Source organism: Chelonia mydas, chromosome 6 (genome assembly GCF_015237465.2).
Source record: "Chelonia mydas isolate rCheMyd1 chromosome 6, rCheMyd1.pri.v2, whole genome shotgun sequence".
Classification (NCBI taxonomy): domain Eukaryota; kingdom Metazoa; phylum Chordata; order Testudines; family Cheloniidae; genus Chelonia; species Chelonia mydas.
Genome location: NC_051246.2, coordinates 100437805 through 100457595, shown reverse-complemented (window position 1 = coordinate 100457595; position 19791 = coordinate 100437805). Strand labels below are relative to the sequence as shown.

Sequence of the window (19791 nt, the reverse complement as noted above, 5' to 3'; positions counted from 1 at the left end):
TCCTCTACAAGTGTCCAAGTAAACTGGTCTCAAGACTGAACAAATAAGTTTGATTATAGGCCTAAAACCTCTAGTACAAGTGAGGGCCTTTGGATAGAAAAGGACAAGGTGCTGCAGGAGACCTCTATGTAACCTCTGACCCATAGAACATAGCACTGTGATGACCTCATCAGAAAGACCTTCAGAGGGAGGTTTTGAGAATAGGTGGGCTGGAGTCCTGGCTAGAAAGGCTATCGCTACTTGTATACCAGAGTATTACATTGGGTGTAGGGGTTACATTAGCAGGCTGCATACACAGCTGGTCTGCTCTAACACCTGTAAAGTTCCCCTGTGCACAGCCTATATAAATAGGCCACATGTAGAGACCAGGATACAGTCCTTAATCAGGAAGTATGGCAAATCATTTTTACACTTTAAATCTTGTGCTTTACAATGGAGAGGGTATGTTTAAGAATGAGTGGGTTATTCTCACTTTAGTGTTAGTGGGCTGCCCACATAGCATAGACTTGCATCTGAATCCATCTTCAAGGTGAAGGCAGAGGCAAAGAGCAAGTTGTACTTGCAAAACATTTCAAGACCTGTACATACTACTCTTTTTAATACCAATGAGATTGTAATAGATAATGGGCATGGGTTTAAGAAAAAGTTTTCTCACGTTAGCTCGTCTTATCTACAGTACTTGATTCAAAACTAGTTTCCTACACATACTCTAACAATTGTCACCCTTATTTTCAGTATAGATCAGGATAGCTCTTCTGCATTTTTCTTTCAAACTAAGTGAACAAAAGATAAATTACCAGTTCAATAACTGAAGTGTGTCTTATGACAGAAGTTAATAAAAAGCAAAAAAGTCAAAGGCATTAAAGTTGAAAAATATTATATTCCAGTAACAGGTAAAATTATGGCATAAACAATTTTAACATTCTTTTCATTGTTAAGAAATCATAATCGGATGCTATTTTACTACTTAATATACAAAATGATCAAATAACTATACAGACCACAAATGAAGTGAAAATTCTATAGTTCAGTAAATTTATGTAAATTCAAGGAATTACTAAAATTACTACATAGCTAATGGTTTTCAAAATAGAAACTTTCATTCTCAAAAGAAATAATTTGATGGATGGTGTTTGAATTCCAATCCCTATGCATTACAGTGTAGACATACAAGTTTACTCTAACGGGTAGACGCTTTGCATTTTTTCATTCACCTATCTGGAAACTTGTTACATGCAAACAAAAACTTGTTGAGCTTTCAGATGATAGAAGAAGAAAACAGTACATTACCTGGTCAGAAAGTGCTGCAAAATTGAAATGAGGCTCATACATATGAGGTGCTAAAGATGAAGCGGTCTGCAGCAATGCTCTTGCCTACACACATTAAAAACAAGACTATATTGAAACATGTGAATGGCAGTGGGACGAGAGAATGAGGAGAAAATGTGTTATCTGTTCTGTGAGGACATGATCTTGGATTGTCTCGTAAGTCTTTACTAAAAAAGTCATCTTAAAATACACATGAGCAATATTCACCACTATATAAAGGCATAATACAATTTAATAGCATTGAAATTAATGGGAGCCTTGCCTGTGTTAACAGGGCAGAGTTGGAGCTTTAAATAGGCAATTTAGTATTAAATGCCAAATAGAACATATTCCTCAAAAAAGGGGGAAACTCTGAGAAACTGATCTAAATTTCTATTGGCGTTGGAGCTACTGTCTATTAAAACACTGCCTAATGCTCTGGAGTATTAAGCATAGTTGAAAACCTAAAATCTGATCTCTTGAAAATGACATTTTTCAGGTTTACAATGTCCTAGTGTGTATTGTTTTTATTGGGAGTTTTATAGTTTTCTTTTCACTTACTTTGCTGTTAGCTCCCCTAAAATTCCAGAATCCTGAGAGGGATGAAATACAAATGAACATGTATCTGATATTATGCTATTCCCCCTGCATTTTCCCTGAAGCATTGTTCCAGTGAGCTGGCCAGGGAATGAAATTGACAAGAGTTCTGCTCTCTGCAGTGCTTGGAGAGCAGAATTCTCATCATTCGCTGTCCCCTGCAGGCTCACAAGAACAGATCCGACAGGAATTGCTGAAGGATGGTGAGAGGTGCATGTAAACATCCATACTTTCAAATGATCCAGCATTCTGATTTGCTCAGCCTAAACAGCTGAAGTTTTTCACACTTTTTGAAGAGCTGATGATTTTAAAACAAACGAACCCCTACTTGCACGAAAAGTTTGGGGGTGTGTGGATTTTTAAAACAAACTGTTTGGGATTTTTTGAGGTTGTGAGGTTTGAAAGTGTCCCACTAAATGTTGAACAGGCTGCCCAATAGCCATCAGGAGTAATCCTTTTAAGTGACAGGTGACTATAGTATTAAACTAGTGAAAAATAACGTGTGTGTGTGTGTGTACACATACATTATATATAAACTGAATTAATATACAGTGAGATGAAAGTAATGCCATGAATGCAACACAAAAGTAAGTTCTATTTGTGAATACTTTCCATTTTTTAATAGGAACATTGTGGACATTTCAAATAAAATGTACTCTAACAATGATCTCCATAAGATAGATTTTCTGCTATTTTGAAAAAAAGGCTATTAACATTAAAGCTTAGCACCCAAGTTGGGCTTTTGAGTATGCATTATGATGCAGTCAAATTATGGAATAACTTGTTTCTCAAATACCGTCAATTTATTCTACCATCCTAGATAAATTTACTATATTTGAGTTTTTCATTTTTATACTTAAAATAATTTATTTTTCATAAAGGTCCTGAATATTTTTGAGTAATTTATCTTTGCTATTCACTTAAATTTTGTCAGCACACATACTGTACTTTTTTCTTTTCAGTCATTGGGTTAGTTTTCTTTAGGTGCAGTTCAGGGGATTAAACAGTTAAGTATCTAATAGCTACAAACTTTCATAGGTTATGTATATTAGCAAGTCTTCACTGTTATTCTTACACAAAGTATTAACTAAATTAATGGAAAATGTTTGGTGTGGATGGGTATTAAATTGAAAAATGCCAACTTGAAAATTAAAGTTAAAAGCAACTGAAAACAAGGAATTAGGCTGGAAATGCGTATCCAGCCTTAATTATAAACAGTACCCCCCTCTTTCAGTATAATTGGACTAAGGCTCCATCTGGGATATAAATTTATGTATGTTGACTGATTGGGAAACAAAGTAAAATTGAACTTCATCGGTCACAGCAAAGATCAGCATGAGGGTATGTTAAATGTTACCATGGTGATTGCTAGGATACTTGTATAATGTTAGCTCTATAAATGACTTGCTGCTTCGGAACAGATTTACGTAAGTACTGTATATTATTCTGTAGTGTGTGTGTATGTAATATATAAATCCACCAAACCAGCTTTGCTGTTCAAATGAAAAGATTCAGTTCTTACTGAGGGCCTACTCTGATTGACTTTCCAACCAATGTAGGTTTGACTTTCATGTGATTTACAGGAAGAAGTAGTAAAATGTGTGTGTTCTAACAGAGACAAGGTGGGTGAGGTAGTATGTTTTTATTGGACCAACTTCTGTTGGTGAGAGAGACAAGTTTTTGAGTTACTCAGGGCTCTTCTTCAGGTCTGAGAAAGATAATCAGTGTCACAGATAAATACAAGGTAGAACAGATTAAACATAAGGAGTTAACACATTGCGAGATCATTCAAGATGAAGAGGGCAGTTAATGCCTCTGCAGTCATAGGACGAAGGAGGGTAAGTGTTACAAATTGTTGTAATGTACAGATTATTCCAACATGCACATCATCTATATTTTGCTACACTTAGATATACGTGCAACATGCTATGGTACTCCTAGGTTGGGCAACTAGATGTCCCAAGCTCTCACTGACTTAGGGTGCATTGCAAAGAAAGCCTTACAGGAAGGCATTCTGTTTCTGTACAAAACTTGCTCCAAAATAGTGTACTGCCTTTTTTCCTTATTATAAACACTCACTTATGTACAAAGTGGAAAAAAATGCTGCTATCCAGCTACGTTCAGGGTTCCTCTTTTGCCCAGGATAGTGGCATATTCTTGTCTACTGTAATTTTTCTATATAATTTTCGAATGCCTTAGCATGGAACATTATTATTTATTTAAGCCAATGGTCACACTCTAATATGAATGCTTAACTCAGAAAAATCTCAAGGTAGCCTTTGTGATTACAATGCATAAATAAATACTACTGGCTGTATATAATTTTAATGAGGCAATCTCTTCATCACCTCTTTGTAGAAGAAATCCCTTGGCACCTGATAATGGACTCTTTCACCTATCTCAGTCAAGCAGTATATTCCAGCAGGGTGTTCAACGTATTGAGGCGATAACTACAGGATAATTTGTTTGCTCTAATTCAGGCCATAGCATTTTTATCCTCTTTTACCTTTGGGATACCATTTTACCTTCAGAAAACCCTAGTTTGCCATAACTGTCAACAGCAGATGCTGTGAAGGCATTGCAAATGTTGCTTGTCTTCAACCAGCCACTCGAGGGTGTATGAGGACATAGTCTAGTGGTGCATGGTATGAAAATCCAGAGGCTACTTCAAAACATGCATCTGAGTTAAACTTTGCTGACAAGCAAGCCATCTGGCTGGCTTCTCACTCAACTGAAATTTCCCTGAAATCAAGATTCTAACCACAGGAGGTTCAAAGCAAGCATCTCACATAGCTTTAGAGTTTAGCACCAACCTGCTCAACATGACCTCTTCGTAGCTCCAGCACAGCCAAGTTGTTATAAGCTTCTGCATGGTCATTATTATTGGCTAGGGACAGCTTGAAACACTGGTAAGCCAAGTTCAGGTCACCTATTCCCTAAAAATACCAACAGAGTTTTCCACTCATCAAAAAGTTTGACAGTAAATTTCAGATTGCTTAGTTTTCTGTTTTGTTTTAAAGGAATGCTTTTTTCATATGGATGTACTATTGTAAAATAAAAATTTGTTACTTTAAATAAAAACACACTGACAGGAACCCTACTCACAATTCCAGTTTTCCTCAATTGCCTTTTGCCCCCCTCTCCTCATATGGGGGCGTCTTACTTTAGTACAAATATCAGTGTCTCTGGTCTGGAACAGGAGGCTATTTGCTAATGTTTCAATTATATGATTTAAACTGATACAATGCAAGGTCACCTTTAAACTGCCAAACACTAAGAAATACATGCATCATGGCTTTTAAACTTCCGAGGGTGTCAAAATGTATGCATTAAGGGCCTTATCCCAATTCCAGTAAAGTCAATGGAAAATTCCCATTGACTTAAGGTAGAACACTGTTGAAAGTTTAAATGGTGTTTAGAAGTCTACTTCCAGGCAGGTAGTTAAAGAGAAATACAAACTGGGTTATGCATTAATGTGATATTCTCCTCCATAAAAAAGGATTTTACAATGAACTCTATTAAAATTATAGATAATTAACAAATTAGATAACTTGAATATCTTTACTGGACAATTACCACTTGTATTTCTGTTTTAAAAAAGCAAGCTGTAACAGAGATGCACCTTCTCAGCCACAACACATGCTACTCTAGGGTCTAATTGTATTCTAATACTCTAATTCTATTGGCATAAAAATTGTTATCCAATAGCATGTAGCAACCCAGCACTTCATGTCTAAGGGAAAGCAGCTGCAGGAGAAACTACTTTGAATCTGCTATATTAGTCTAATAGGTTTGCAACAGAACAAGCTCCACCAAGGTTCCGTTGGAGAGTCTTTCAGCAAGATGTGACAACATGCCAAACTGAAAGAATGAAAGGTACTCCTCTCCTGGGGTTTCTTCCTGTTCTGAACTGGTAGTAAACCCTCAACCCAACTAAATATGTACTGTATTTATTCTGTACTATCAGACTTCCACACTGTAAGTTTTTTTCACAACAGGCCTTTGGGTTTATCATACCAATTCCTTTTGCTTCAGCATTATTGTTTTTTTCATTCAGTAGACTCATATTTATTCAGAAAAACTTTAATTTTTTCATACCACAGCCACATGCCCCAAGTTGTACCAAACATCTGCTGCCTCCTCCTCATTTTCAGCCAAAGAAAGTGCACGTTCAAGGGAGGTCAGTGTCATATCATACTGCTGGGCATAGAAGCAACAGAGGCCCAGATTGTTAAATAGCTGGCAGTTATAAACACCCATCTGCAGGAGACGTCTAGTTCAAGAGAAAGATAATTTAACATTTTTAGATGTATTGCAAGTAGGAATTTCTTTCTAAATGGAAAATCTTCCCTCCATCCCAAAAGGATTAGGCATGACTAAGTACATTACATAACAGTAATATACTCTGAACGGAGTAAAATAAAGTGAGTTCAAAGCAAATGTGAATTTTAAAAAGTAAAAACCACAGTTAATCACGGGTAATGACCATCCTGTTTGGCAAAAATGTGTTGAAAGGCTAAGCCAGAGACAACAGACACAGACTATTTCTGTGTGTAGAATCAGTGCTATGCAAAATGCTGTGTGTGTAAATCAAAACTCTCACACTTCGGCTTTTCAGATGTGCCACTACATTTGATTTTAGTATAAGTCAGAGTTGGATATATCCCTCATCACCCAACCTTAAAGTTGTAACTTGTTGCTATCACTTTTTATAATCATGCTTCATACTTAAATTATTTTGGCCCAACCCTGGGCTTTCAGCAAACGCCAGATCAGATCTTATCTAACTTTTAATCAGATTTACAAAGTAGGCATATTAAATGCTGCACATTAACTTTCAATAAAAATTGAAAAAATGTGTGTGTTTTAAAAGGCAGCTGTTTTATTAAATCAGAACTCTTTTATAAGACTTAGAGGGAAAAGTACAGTTAAGACCAGATCTTAGAATGAATGTAGCTGCTTTGTATGAGAGCACAGGCCAATTCTGGACCTAAAGCCATCATAGCCAATGGCAGGAGGATCGCCATAATGAAGGGAGATCTTCAGGTGGTTTAGAACTAGCATAGATGCTGTAGTCCATAGAGCTAGCTTAGCCTTTTTATTTTACTCAGAAGTAACACAAGGAACCTACAGGCCTGTATCCTGTAAGACACCAGTTTAAGCAAGTTAGCAGAAGTATGGTAGGCCTGTGATATAGCATAGATAAAATGGCCCAACAGTTACCCTAGATTTTGGGAAACTGGGGACAGCTTGCTCAGTAGAGGGAGTTGGTACATAACAGTACCAGGCAACTACAGGAACACTGAACTGGTACTGGGCTTGGATATTTTAGGATAGAATCATTGGCAGATGTCTAACTACAAACTTGCTTGAGCAATTGGTGACTGTGATAATGAGTTAAATGACATTGATAGGTTAACCTATAGGATAACTGCACCCCAATATTATGAGGGTGAGGAAGTTAGATTTGGACATGGAAGGCTAGGCATCAGAATGAATATTCATGATAGTGCCCAGGCCCTATGGGACAAGCCACTTTGTAGTGGGGGCTAGCTTTCCATCGTTGACTCTTCAGCTCTTCATTGTTATCTACCCCCAATCTTTGGGCACTGAAGATCCTGGACCATTGGACTTATTTGGCATGCCGGAGACAGGGCTAGTCCTTTGTGTCTCACCGCTAGGTCCCCAAGGAAGGGTGTAAGTATCAGAGCATATGCAGGGAATGACACCAAAGATATCCCTAATACTGCATTACTTCATCTGTTTATGTGGTTTGAGGCTTTTCTGTCCTTACTAATTGTCTGTTATTAAAACAAGGCTTTGGTTTGCCCTCAGCATGAGTGTCTTTGCCATATACCCTGAAGTTCCCTACAAGACATTCAACTTATCAGTTTTAATTCTGTGGAGTCTGATTCTGGGATGAGAACCATATTACCCCAGCTCATTAATTAGTATCAATTGGCAATCAATACAAATATTATTAACGATTAAAAAGGATCAGGGTACAAAGTGCACAAATTGTCTTTCTCTGATGTTGGTATAGGGGCTTCTTCACAGGCTGGTGATCCTTAGCTGCTTAAGACTGGTGGCAGCTGGCACGGTTTACAGCAGTCTTCAGATTGCTGTAAAATAAACCTGGGGAAAACCCTGGCTCACAGTCAACCTAGGAACAGGGGAATACATGGCTACAAGCACACCTGTAGCCAAGGATGTGGGCCATGGAGTTTTACAAAAGGTTTTTTTAGTGGCTTAATCCTTCAAGGTGGTGTGTGCCTCCTGCAAAATGAAGTTGAAAATCAGGTCCTTTTGAGCCCCCTCTTCATTCATTAATCAGGTACTCAACCATTCTGATGCGCTTTTATTTTAACAATCATCCTGCATATTAAGTGCTTAAATGTAATTACCATATTATAAGTATAGAAGATATTAGAGTAGGTATGTTGGTGATATAGTAGGCAATATTTCTCCATTTGGTTAGACACCTTTGATTCCTACACACTCGCATTTTCTTTGGCACTATCAATGTTCCAAAAATATTTCTCTTTAATATTAATCTTACTTGCACACACCTGTAAAACCGCAAAGCTATCTCAGGTTGGTCTGAATAAAAGTGGTTACTACCAATGCATGCAATGGCTTCCACATGAGTGTTATCTTGTTTTAAGACTTTTCTGTAGTATTCTGCAGCTAAGGAGATGTTATTCATTTCCTGCACATCAAAAATAGAAAAACAAACGAACGAATATTTTGCAAACTGTAGTAATCTTGCTTTTTTATCATTTTATTAAACTCTTATAAAGTGCCATAAACTTACACAGTGCTTTACAGGGCATAGGTAAGGAGCTGGCAACCTAAGGGTATGCCTACCCAGTGAAGGCAGACTGATATGCATTGGCTTTGCTTGCGCTAGTATTCTAAAAATAGCAGCGTAGCTGGAGGTAGCACTGGTGACAGCTCAGGCTAGCCACCTGAATAGAAACCTGCCTGGACCCATTGGATATGTACTCTGGTGGCCAGCCTGAGCCACTGCCCATGCTGTCCCTGGCCACGCTGTTACTTCTAGTACACTAAGTCGAGCAAAGCTAGTGTCTCTCTGTCTACCCATGCTGGGAAGCATGGTCCCAGCTACAGTGTAGAGACATCAACAAACAAGAATTGTTTATTATGGTTCTCTGAACAGACACTACAATTCACTTATTAGCCTCTTCATAAACTACATGCCCATTTAACTGAGAAGAACATTTTACTGATTCTAAACCATGGATTAACAGAACGCAGGTATGACAAGTACACTTAAAAAGGTGCACGTGGTATTTTCTAAAGCCTATTCACAATAGCTACCATGTGCAAATAGGTGTTTGCTGCTATTTATACTATGCTATGGAGTACACAGCACAGTACAATAGTTCCCCCAAAATTGAATGATAAATTCCAGACTGTTTAGTCAGACTTTCAGAACAATTCTTTCATGGTTATGTTCAAAGCAATTCATGAATTAAATGAGCACCAAGTATTACCATGAGCCTCTGAAAACTGGGATCATGGAATAATTTAGCAAGTTTGTTTCCAGTAGGAGGTGCCAATTAAAATGATCATATTGTATCTAAAAATACACCTGGATGTATGGTATTTGAATGGAGAAGAGGTATAGACTTTTGCTTCTTGTAACAACTAGACCTATGTCCCATGTACTTTGAGGGGTTACTGTCACCAGAGAAACCACCTCCTGTAGAAGATGCGTGAGTGTACAAAATTTAGAGGTAATTCAAGAAGTGTTTTTATTTGTTTAGAGAGCAGTTTGTTCATTTACCCTATTGCTCATAAAACATCCTACTAACATCCTACAGTGTATCATACTATCACCCTGAGCAGCTTGACTGAAAACAGTCAAATTAAAACCTGTTCTATCACACAATAAAACTGTGGCAAATTAACTTATGCAAACTTACATTTCTCAAACAAGGAAACATACTAAATTTTAATAATAGTACGATCATTTAAAAACCTGGAGCAGATGGAAAGTGGCAGACCTTCTCTTTTTCTAATGCCTAAGGAGAAAGTGTTTGGTACATATGTCCCTCCAGGCATGTGCAAAGAGAGCTGAATGTTTGTATGCAAGGGTACAAATCTTTAATTAAGTTATAAATCTGTAGTTATGTGACACACCAAAGCCCATCAGTACAGAAACAAACATCTTTCTATAAAAATGGTGCAGAGAAATATCTAATACAGACTGCAGTACAAAAATTCATAAAAAGGCTGCATAATGTTGAGAATAGTCTACAGAATAATATGCCACACTATTTAAACACCGCTTTCTCAAACTGTGTTTAAAGATTTAGATTGGAAGACTAGAAAAAGGATTTTTCTTTCTAAAAAAAACCAAAAAAATGGATATTAGACAATAATGGATGACTTCTTCATACTTTGAAATAGATTTATTGCCATTTCAGTGTGCCAGGCAAACTACAACAATATAAAACTCAATATTTCCTGTTTTTAATTACAGCATTTTCTTTAATGCAAAATAAAAGCAACTACCTCTGATTATCAGCCTACAATGAAACCACTATTCTATTCTAAAATATTAGTAGTTCCATTTAAAACAAATACCACCTAAGCTATGACACATTTCAACTTTACTAATTCACAATGACTTACAGTACTAAAGAAGGCAGTACTGACCTGTAGACTATCCTGCTGTTTAAATCTATTAACAGGCCGTTTGAGACACCAGCACTTTTCTTCTCTTTTAGATCAATGAAAAATGTATGAGCCAATCATAGTACTACATGGACAACATCTGGAAATGCAACACTTGATTTAATGTGGATTTGTTTGTGTGTGTTTGAACAAGGAAAAGCGTGGCCTGTTTGGTATAGTTAACCAGCTGAACAAATAAGCCTGCAAAGCTGTCTTTATTTTTGTAGACTTTCTGCAACACTACCTGTTTTATATTAGTAATGCTGGAAAATAATGTGGTGAATTTTTGATGACCTTACAAGCATATTGAACCTCTGGCCCTTTTTCTTGCATAAGAAGATAACCTTGTTTGCATTAGCAGTAGTGTAGTACATGCATACCTCATAGATTCTGGCAATCCCACAAAGAAGGGTCACTTCTCCAGGAAATCGATCTAATCCTTGCTTGAAAAGATGTAAAGCTGTCAAAGGCTGATCCAACCGAAAATACACCTGAGCAAAGAAAAAGTGTATATAAATATGTCAAATATTGATTTTCATGCTTAGACAGCTGTTTGACAAAAGAAGTGCTACCAGCAAGAGATATATTCTTCTTTTGATGCAGAAGCCTTTATGTCAAATAGTCATATGAGCATCAATGGGAAAATCTTTGCAGTGATGATAAAAATGTGACAGTCTTAATTATTTAAGTGCTAAAACATGCCTGGAACTGTACAAGAACCACAGCGAGACATTTCCTGTCTCTATATTTATAATTATTACTTATAACATAGGTCCAGGGACCTATAATTCACAAAACTAACAAAAAAAGTCAAAGTCAAACGGGGAGATTAAGATGATGTCACCTTAAATATTTAAAACATATTTTTAATCTAAAAAATGATAGTAGTCACATTTTGAGCCTCATGGAAGAAGTGAGTCTCAGGAGGAATTTGAATGAAGAAAGAGCAGAGGTCTCTTAAAGTGTATTTTAGAATTCATGGAAAGTCTTCTACTCTGGCCAAATGACAAAGTGGACAGTGACATTTGCAAGCTTCCTCATATTGCTCTGCCAGAATGTCTCCAGTCATATTTAGACAAGATGATCCCTTATAGGCAAAAGGGTAGTTCAGTCTGCATGGCCTGTCAATCTTTAGTTTCTGTGCTGGTAGTACCAGTATGATGCAAATAGAGATGTGGAGACCTGTCCTGTAAGAACTACAGTATAACTGGAAAGAGACCATCAACTGATGTCACAAAGACCATTTAGGCAGCACTCAGATGATATAACTTTCAGAGACTACTGCAATGAAGCACATCTGAATCCGTTACAGAGAAGAAAAAAAGCCATATTCTACATGAATCACTTGTGCCATTCAATTCCCCAAGCTGATTACTCATATTTCAGTAGAAAAGTGTTTCAGATATATATACTTCAGAGTAAAGCAAGACACATTTAAAGTGCTCATGCTAGTGGAATAACATAGTAAATAATGTTTGATTGTAACATACGAACAATGGAAAAATAGCTGCCATTGGTGTTATTTAATATAATAAGTGGCCCAAAGGAGTAAAGCATCAACATTACATATTAAAGAAATCACCACAGTTAGAAGCACAATACAGCTCTTCTGCTTTTGGGATCCATGCAGGGAATTCTGAATGCAAATGATCAAGTTATTGTAGTCCAATATTTAATTATCTATAAACAGATATATGGTGCTTTGCACGCACACACAGCAGCATTCTTTGAAATGAGACAATGGGGTAATTTTAATGATCTAATTGACAGCAAGTATTTCTCAAGTAAGGGACTGCAGTTTCAAACTGATAACAGTAATTAGAACATTAGGATCAGTGGAAAAAAATTGCCTGATATTTGCTAGCATCTCCTATATTAAGAAAAAAATAATTCCTTCCTGTGGAGAAGGAATAAAGAAGATTGAGGCTAGCTGCTGCTTTTTTTTCCCCCCCTCTTCTACTTGCTAGACCCTGACCGCACCAAGTGACAGTATCAATTAAGCAGACATTTTAAGCAATGGGACATCAACTATCTATTCCTAGCACATTCCATCTGTGGATGTCACACTTGTGTTGTATCTAAAGCAGCCTTCAGAGTATTCACTGTACATTTCAGTTTATAATCTGTAGAGCAGCTTCAGATGGATTTAATGTCTGCATTAAGCCTTAAACTTGAAAGAAATGTCTCCATTATATCTATCATGCTCATTTTCCTTTCTTTAACATTTGAATTTATTTTACTGTTTCTCACCAACTTTTTTCTACAATCAAATCTCTCTCTAAAAAGAGCTTCAGCAGAGGATATATAGATGACAGAATACATGATAGTGGGTATAGCTTTTTAATTAGCAAGAGTTTGGGATGATCATATTACTCAATGTGGGAAACACATGAATGACTTATGCAAGTCATCCCAAATAAGTGCAGTAAACCCTTTACACACACCATACCTGCATGTACCCATAACTTACACACCATTTTAGAACTGTTTCTGAGAGAGTCTTTAAAATAGTTATTGATTATTTTGTATCCATCACCTGTAAAGCTCAGCGTTCCTTATACTATAAGTAAAACTGCACAAGCTTGAAGGGCATAAAAATTAATTTTTAAAACCTCTAAAAATAGCTTTTCAAACCATAAGAATACTCTGATTTTTAAGTCTGACATATTGTGTTCTTCTGGGGCTAACAGCAAGTGCTGAAGGTTGCCCCTTCTGGAGAGCTGGGAACCTCCTAGTTCTCTGGTGTAAAAGTCCCATTTCCAGCTCTGTAGTCGTGAAATAGTATGACTCCTTGGAGTTCTTGACTTGTACAAAACAATTCCCTATTTCTTATTCCCCTTCCCCTGTCCTTTGGCCTTAAACCAATGTTTCTCAAAGCATGGAGGAGGAAGGTCTCAGGATTAGCCAGATGGATATGCAGAAAACTCTTAGTTTTTCACAAGTCTCAGCTTTCAAGTTTTTTTTTTAATTAAATCTCTACTTGTTATGGTGATTAAAATGTGACTAGGATGTAGCTGATACTGATGTCTGTCTGATTTTGCAGAGAGCCTGAAACAATACCTCTCCGATATGAACTGCCCCATTCTTTCCAGTGGCTGCTAACCCAGATGCTAATTCACTACTCAACGCACACAGGAAGCATCATACAATAAAAAGCTATACATATACTCTGAGTAATCACTTATTTTAGGGAGGCCTAATAGCTGTACTGAAAAAGCAGGAGGGGAAATAAGTTTCCCTCTCGTGGGGGTGGTGTGTCAGCTTTCCAAAGTCTGGGGAAATGCTGCTTTATGGTACATCTTTACTGCAATGAAATGAATAACTGCAGCACATGTAGACATATCAGAGTTAGCGTTAATCTAGCTAGCTCAAATAACAAAGGTAGTGAAGCTGTGGCAGCAGGGACTAGTCACTAGAATAGGCTTGCAAAGCCCATGCAGCCACGGCTTCATTGCTGCTATTATTCAAGCTCCTAGATAAAAGATACCCTGGGGGCTTGTTTATACGGTCAGTTACTTCACAGCAAGCCAGGATATAAAGCTGTCACATGCCAACTGGCCATGTGGACCCTGTTACCATGTACTAAAAGTTCTGTAGTGTTTGACACAGGCTTGCTGCCCGCAAACTGTGTGGACAAGTCCTTAGACAGCAAGTTTCCTGGAGCAGGCCGGTCTCTTCTTGAATGTCTGGAAAAAATGTTTAGAGCCTCATGTGCACAACCATAAACAACAATTTTGGTGTTTGAGCGGTGATGTTGGTTCTTCAAGTGTTTTGCATATCTTTGTTATGATACAACTTTGTCAATTTTGAGGTCTTTCTGACTGCTACGGATAAATTCCTTTTGATGTCAGTTGAAAAACCAGTTTTTAGATCCATCTAGTCACCCTTATTGGTTTATTTCATTGGTCTCCTAAGAAATCAGATAGCTACACATTAAGTACTGCAACTCTGATCATTCCTTATCTGTATAGTCCTGATTAGGGTTTGTTGGCGGAGAGAACATAAGGCAGAAGAAGATGGTGTCTTTGATGGTGTCCAGTACTTAAACTATGCTCTTGCTTTTGTACACAGTTCTGCTAATCACAAATTATCAAATCCAAGTAGAGGGCATACTCTGAAGTACATGAATGCTTGAGCCTGCGGCAACAACAATTTAGTGAGACTTCTGTTTTCAGTACTGACTTGTATTTCCCACATCATTCATCACCATTTTGATATTAAAGAACTGGAGTAAGACAAGTTGTGGGGAAAAATGTACAGACAAAAAAAGCTCATAAATAATCCTCTAAAATAAAGCCTTATTCTCACAAAACTTTAAAATTTTATAGAATGGAAGTCTGAAAAATAACTTGTTCTATTTGTGTCAGTTCTGCTGTTTAAGTTAATTGCATTCTGAAAAGATTGGTTTATTTTAATACATTTTAAAATGGATTTGAAAAGCTACACAATCTGAAAAATGTATCAAGTTGGATAGTCCCAGGTCAGCTGCCCCCTGGATTTTCATGTACAGATGAGAATTTCAAGTTATTCTAAAGCAGGCAGATTTAATTTGATTTGAGAATATCTACTTACTTTTGCTAAATACAGTATTGTATCTACCATGTCTTGCTGCTTGAGAGCTGATTTAAATTGTTTTTCTGCTTCACGGTACAATCCTAACCTAAGAGATAATAGATACATACAGAAAGTTCTTTATTTGACAATAATGTAACTTATTCAAACAAAGCACTATCCACTAAAAACAAATAAAAAAAACTCATTGAAGTGCCAAAAGTAACGTGGGGGTGGGTGGGGTGTAAAAAATCATGCATCTGCTAAAAGAAAATCCAGGTTCAAAAGTTAGGAAATGCCAGAATTGCCTACAAATTTGTAACCTTAATTCAGCCCCCTTGTGCATGTGCACTGAAAGTCTTTTGATCACATACTATTTTTTCCACAAGATTCCTGCCTCATTCAGTATGCAGGATGGATCTCCTCTGGGAGTAAATCAGGGTCGTGTATTGAAAGGAACCTGTCTTTAGGACCCCAGCTTCATTTATTCCAGAAGTTGGAATGTGTGTAGTGAATGAGCTGGGGACAGCAGGAAGAGAAAGAATGGTCTCATCATTAAGGCAGTCAAATGCTGCCTGGGGAAATGGGTTCTATCCCTGTCTCTGCCACAGAATCCCTATATAATACTAGGCAAGTCACTTAAACCAAACTTTTCAGAGGTTGTCACTATGTATTCCTGACTTTCTGGGTGCCTGCCTGCAGTCTCACTGGAGAAATGGTGAGCACTCACAGCTGCAACAGAAGTCAACAGTTGCTGAGCTTTGAACACATAAAGTACTGTACAATGAAATCTCAGGTCCTAGGTGTCTCAAATTGGGCACCCAAAATTTGTGGATCCTTTTGACTTTAATCTGTGTTTCAGTTCCCATCTGTAAAATGGGGATAATATCCTTCATCTCACAATGTGCAGTGAAAATAAATCCATTAATGTTTGTGACGCACTCAGTCTGACTCAACATTTGGCAGTCAAACTTCTGACAAACTGGTGGTTAGAAATTTGAAATATAATTTTGGAACTTCCTCAGAAAAGTTCTGCAACCAAGAGATGTGATTAAGTCAGCCCATCTCTGTGGAAGGAGAACATGTTTAAAATTTGTCAAAGTTATAAGCAACTGGAAACAGGGTCTTATACTAGGAAGTTTTGAGCAACCTTAATAATAGGTGTTATCAACCCTGCATATAATTGAGACAAACACAAGGAGGAAGCTCCAGTGCTCAAAATATTGGAGCCTCGACATTATCTCAGGTTGTGGGACAAGGTCTGCTCATTTTTTCATTAATACTCCCAAACTGTAGTCTTCCTCATTAATTGAATATATACTATACTAGCCTCCTTATTTGAAAGATAAACCATTTTATCTAAATTATGAGTAAAGCTCAAACCCTGCTTCACCAGAAAATGCCAATTTGTCTATGTTTTCCAGAAATGGACTGGCTCCACTGAATTTCTGGTGATACCTGGGCAGGGTTCTGGATGGCACCATGCCTGCAATGCAGGCTTCAGGCCAGCTCACTTGGTGGGCTGCTGGGAACAACATGGCTTCCAGGTTTGATGGCTCCATTGAAGCCGCACCATATGGGCTGTGTCGGAGCCAGGTGCCCAGGGGTTCACAGATTCCCTACCATAGAACCAGGAGCCCGGATATGCCTCAGCTAGAGTAGGGCCTGTTTCCATCTCTGCAGCAGGAACCCTGGGAGTCCAAGCTCCAATGCTGCTGGCTCAGCCATCTGTCTCAGGGCTTCTAGGCTCCCAGCTTCACATGAGTCCATTGGGTGCTCCCAGAATCAATTTTGTTTCAAAATATTCTAAATGAAATGCTTTGATTATTTCAAAATTATTTTTTTTATTTCCCTTCTAGGAAATTTCAATTTTTTTTGGTTTCAAAATGGAACAATTTTTGGAATTTCCTGTAAAACAAAAATTCCAACTTTGACCAGCTCTAATTTTATTATATTGCCATCCCTTAACTACTTACTATACGAACACCTCTTACTACTACACAATTTGACCTTGAGGCTTAGGAAATACTGTACAATTATAAGAAACTAAAGTTCATGTTCCTCAGATCACAATCAATCACTAAAGAATACAAAAATGACTTACCTATAGTAGCATTTCCCAATTTGGACTTTCCACCACCAGTCCTTGTACTGTGCATGCTCTGTGGCAAGTGCTGCCAAATCTAAAGCCTTTAAAAAAATACACAAACACACACCCACACCTTAAAACTGGCATTTCCAGGTTTCAACAAAGAACACTGACGAAAAATACAAGACAAAGAACAGCAAAATCTAAAAATATTGAATAAAATGCTTTGGTACATGCAGACATTGTTTTTACATATAGCCTACGGAAGGATTATTACTTTATTTCTATGAAGATTGAATCATAAAGTGTTTGAAAGGATTATAGCAGGATGTAATCATACATGCTTTTTAACAGTTATATATAATGCAAAAGAGGAACTAGAGAACACATTTAATGAGATTGCAGAGACAATGTAAGGTATTCCATAAGTCTAAGCATACATATTTTTCATGTTTCCCATCATCCATGGGGGAAATTTACTAAAAGTGGCTTAAACTTTTTTTTTTTAAAGAAAAATTGCCGAGGTACTTCTGCTTTAAATAGTGTACAAATTATCTTGGTTTTGGTAATATCAGGCCTTTTCCACCTGGATCACTTGAGCACCGTGCACTTTCAAGTGTGTGCAGTGGTAAACACTGCTTTCCTTGGTCTTCTGTTTCCCATAACACAGGAAATGAGTATGGGGGAAAAAATAGGAAGGCTTCTCTCCCTTCTAATCCTCCACAATCAGGGATGTTTGAAAGGTAGGTATGCTATTCAACACACTTTGCTTGAACAGGGACCATTGGAAGGGTCATATTTAAACAGAATAAAAATCAGAAAGAAGCTCTAGTTTATCTTTTTTTCTTTAATTTCTGATTTCAGGTCATGGCATATTGTGCTGAAAGAATCAGTCTATACTGTATTGAAAGGCTATAAAACATACAAGCTGCAGAATTGTTTGAAATTCCATTTTCCATCATAAGATGTCAGAGTAAAAGCTACATTTCCATTATAGCAGTTTCACCAGAAACAGTCTAAAAAGCTTTTAAACAAAATGTTATGAAAATAGACATACATGGCCATGAAGCTCAGAATTTACTTGATTTCTTCATAATTATTTCACAGAACCACAGAAATGGAAGACTCCTATTAGAGTAGCTAAACTAGGGGCCAGTAGAGAACTGTTTCTTAGGTATGTGTTTTGTTTTGTGTGTGTGTGGTTTTTGTTTTGTTGTACTTTTACAGTAAACTAGTTAAGTTCTTGTGTATATAATTCAGAAAAAACTGATAGCTGTATATCTGAAATGCCAATATTAGGTTGACCAAGTGCCAAGTGTTTCTGGGTTTTTATTCCCAGTTGCTTGCTCCTGCAGCTACCACAATTAGGTCTGCTTTAAAGACAGTAGGCCAGATCTTCAGCTGGTGTGAAACTGTCATAGCTGCATTGACTTGAACAAAGCTACAACAATTCACACAAGTTGAGGACCTGTCCCAGCATATTTAATTCAGGGCTTATCTACACTGCGAAGTAGTCGACAAAACTTTTGTCTTTCACAGGTACTTAAAAAAGCCCCCCCCCCCCACCCCCCGGAAAGACAAAAGTTTTGCCAATGCAAGTGGCAGTGTGAACGTGGCTTTGTTGGCAGGCGTGCTCTCCTGTCGACAAAGCTAACGCCGCTTGCGGGGTGGAAGTATTTTGTTAGCAAAAGTGCCAATAAAGTACTGAAAAAGAGTGTTTACACAGGCTGACTTTTAGTGACAAGGTCAACACAGCCTTGTCGCTAAATGCAATGTGGTGTAGACAAGCTCTATTAGAAAGAGCCTTGCTTTGTGTAATCCTTCAGAAAACTAAGGAAACATATTGATCAAATCTTGGAATCTTTAGTCTCAGTGGTGCTATGCATGGATCTAGTTGTTCAGAGTTCATTTCAGGTTTGGGGCTTCATTTCATACCGATGTGAATGATATTTACCATGTATAAAATTGTTTGCCTTCCGTTAGGATCTTGGCTTCTTTGTAGTTCAATGGGGAGGGGCAGAAAACTATACGTTTGCTTCATTAGCAAACAGCAGTATGAAAAATGAAATCACCTTAGTTATACCAATGTAAAAAAACTCAAAGTTCACTAACTGAAGCCACTTTAACGGGGGAAAAAAGCACAGATTTAAAATTTTGGAAGACAGTTAAGACTGAAACCTCCCCTAATTTGTGTTTGTTTATTGGGGTACATAAAATGACAAATTACATGCCTGCTCACAATGTATTTGAAATAGGTATTACAATGAGAAAAGGCCAAAATGCAATCAATGCATGTGAAGAGAAATGTCCTGAGGGTATTTTGGTGACAAGCATAGCAACTACAGTGGATGTTAATGTTCTTTGCCTTAATAATTTAAAAAAAAATGCAATTATAAAAATAGAACATAGTGTGCTTTCCTTCACCCACCCAGTGTGATTTGCTGCGTGTTGGCAAATACCAAGGCAACACTATGGGCTGGGATTATTAACCAGTATACAGTATATTTGCTGCTGTTCCTTAAGACAAATTGAAAAAAGAGAGC

At 37.4% G+C, this 19791-nt stretch overlaps 1 protein-coding gene and 1 long non-coding RNA gene across 4 annotated transcripts in view; one reads left to right on the top strand and one right to left on the bottom strand.

The window, feature by feature from the left end:
• The window catches only part of TTC8 (tetratricopeptide repeat domain 8), a 64202-nt gene that overhangs the window by 2395 nt on the left and 42016 nt on the right, over positions 1 to 19791 (bottom strand). For all 3 annotated transcript variants that reach the window (XM_043547828.1, XM_007055927.4, XM_007055926.4), the window contains 7 exons: positions 17264 to 17349; positions 15181 to 15268; positions 10989 to 11099; positions 8475 to 8614; positions 6004 to 6178; positions 4719 to 4841; positions 1291 to 1374 (listed from right to left, as the gene is read on the bottom strand). In XM_043547828.1, the coding sequence (XP_043403763.1) occupies positions 1291 to 1374; positions 4719 to 4841; positions 6004 to 6178; positions 8475 to 8614; positions 10989 to 11099; positions 15181 to 15268; positions 17264 to 17349 (807 nt within the window). The remainder of the gene's footprint in view (positions 1 to 1290; positions 1375 to 4718; positions 4842 to 6003; positions 6179 to 8474; positions 8615 to 10988; positions 11100 to 15180; positions 15269 to 17263; positions 17350 to 19791) is intronic.
• LOC122466098 lies at positions 5618 to 13793 on the top strand. The gene is made up of 3 exons (XR_006291361.1): positions 5618 to 5781; positions 8151 to 8239; positions 13652 to 13793. It is a non-coding gene; the product is annotated as an uncharacterized LOC122466098 (long non-coding RNA).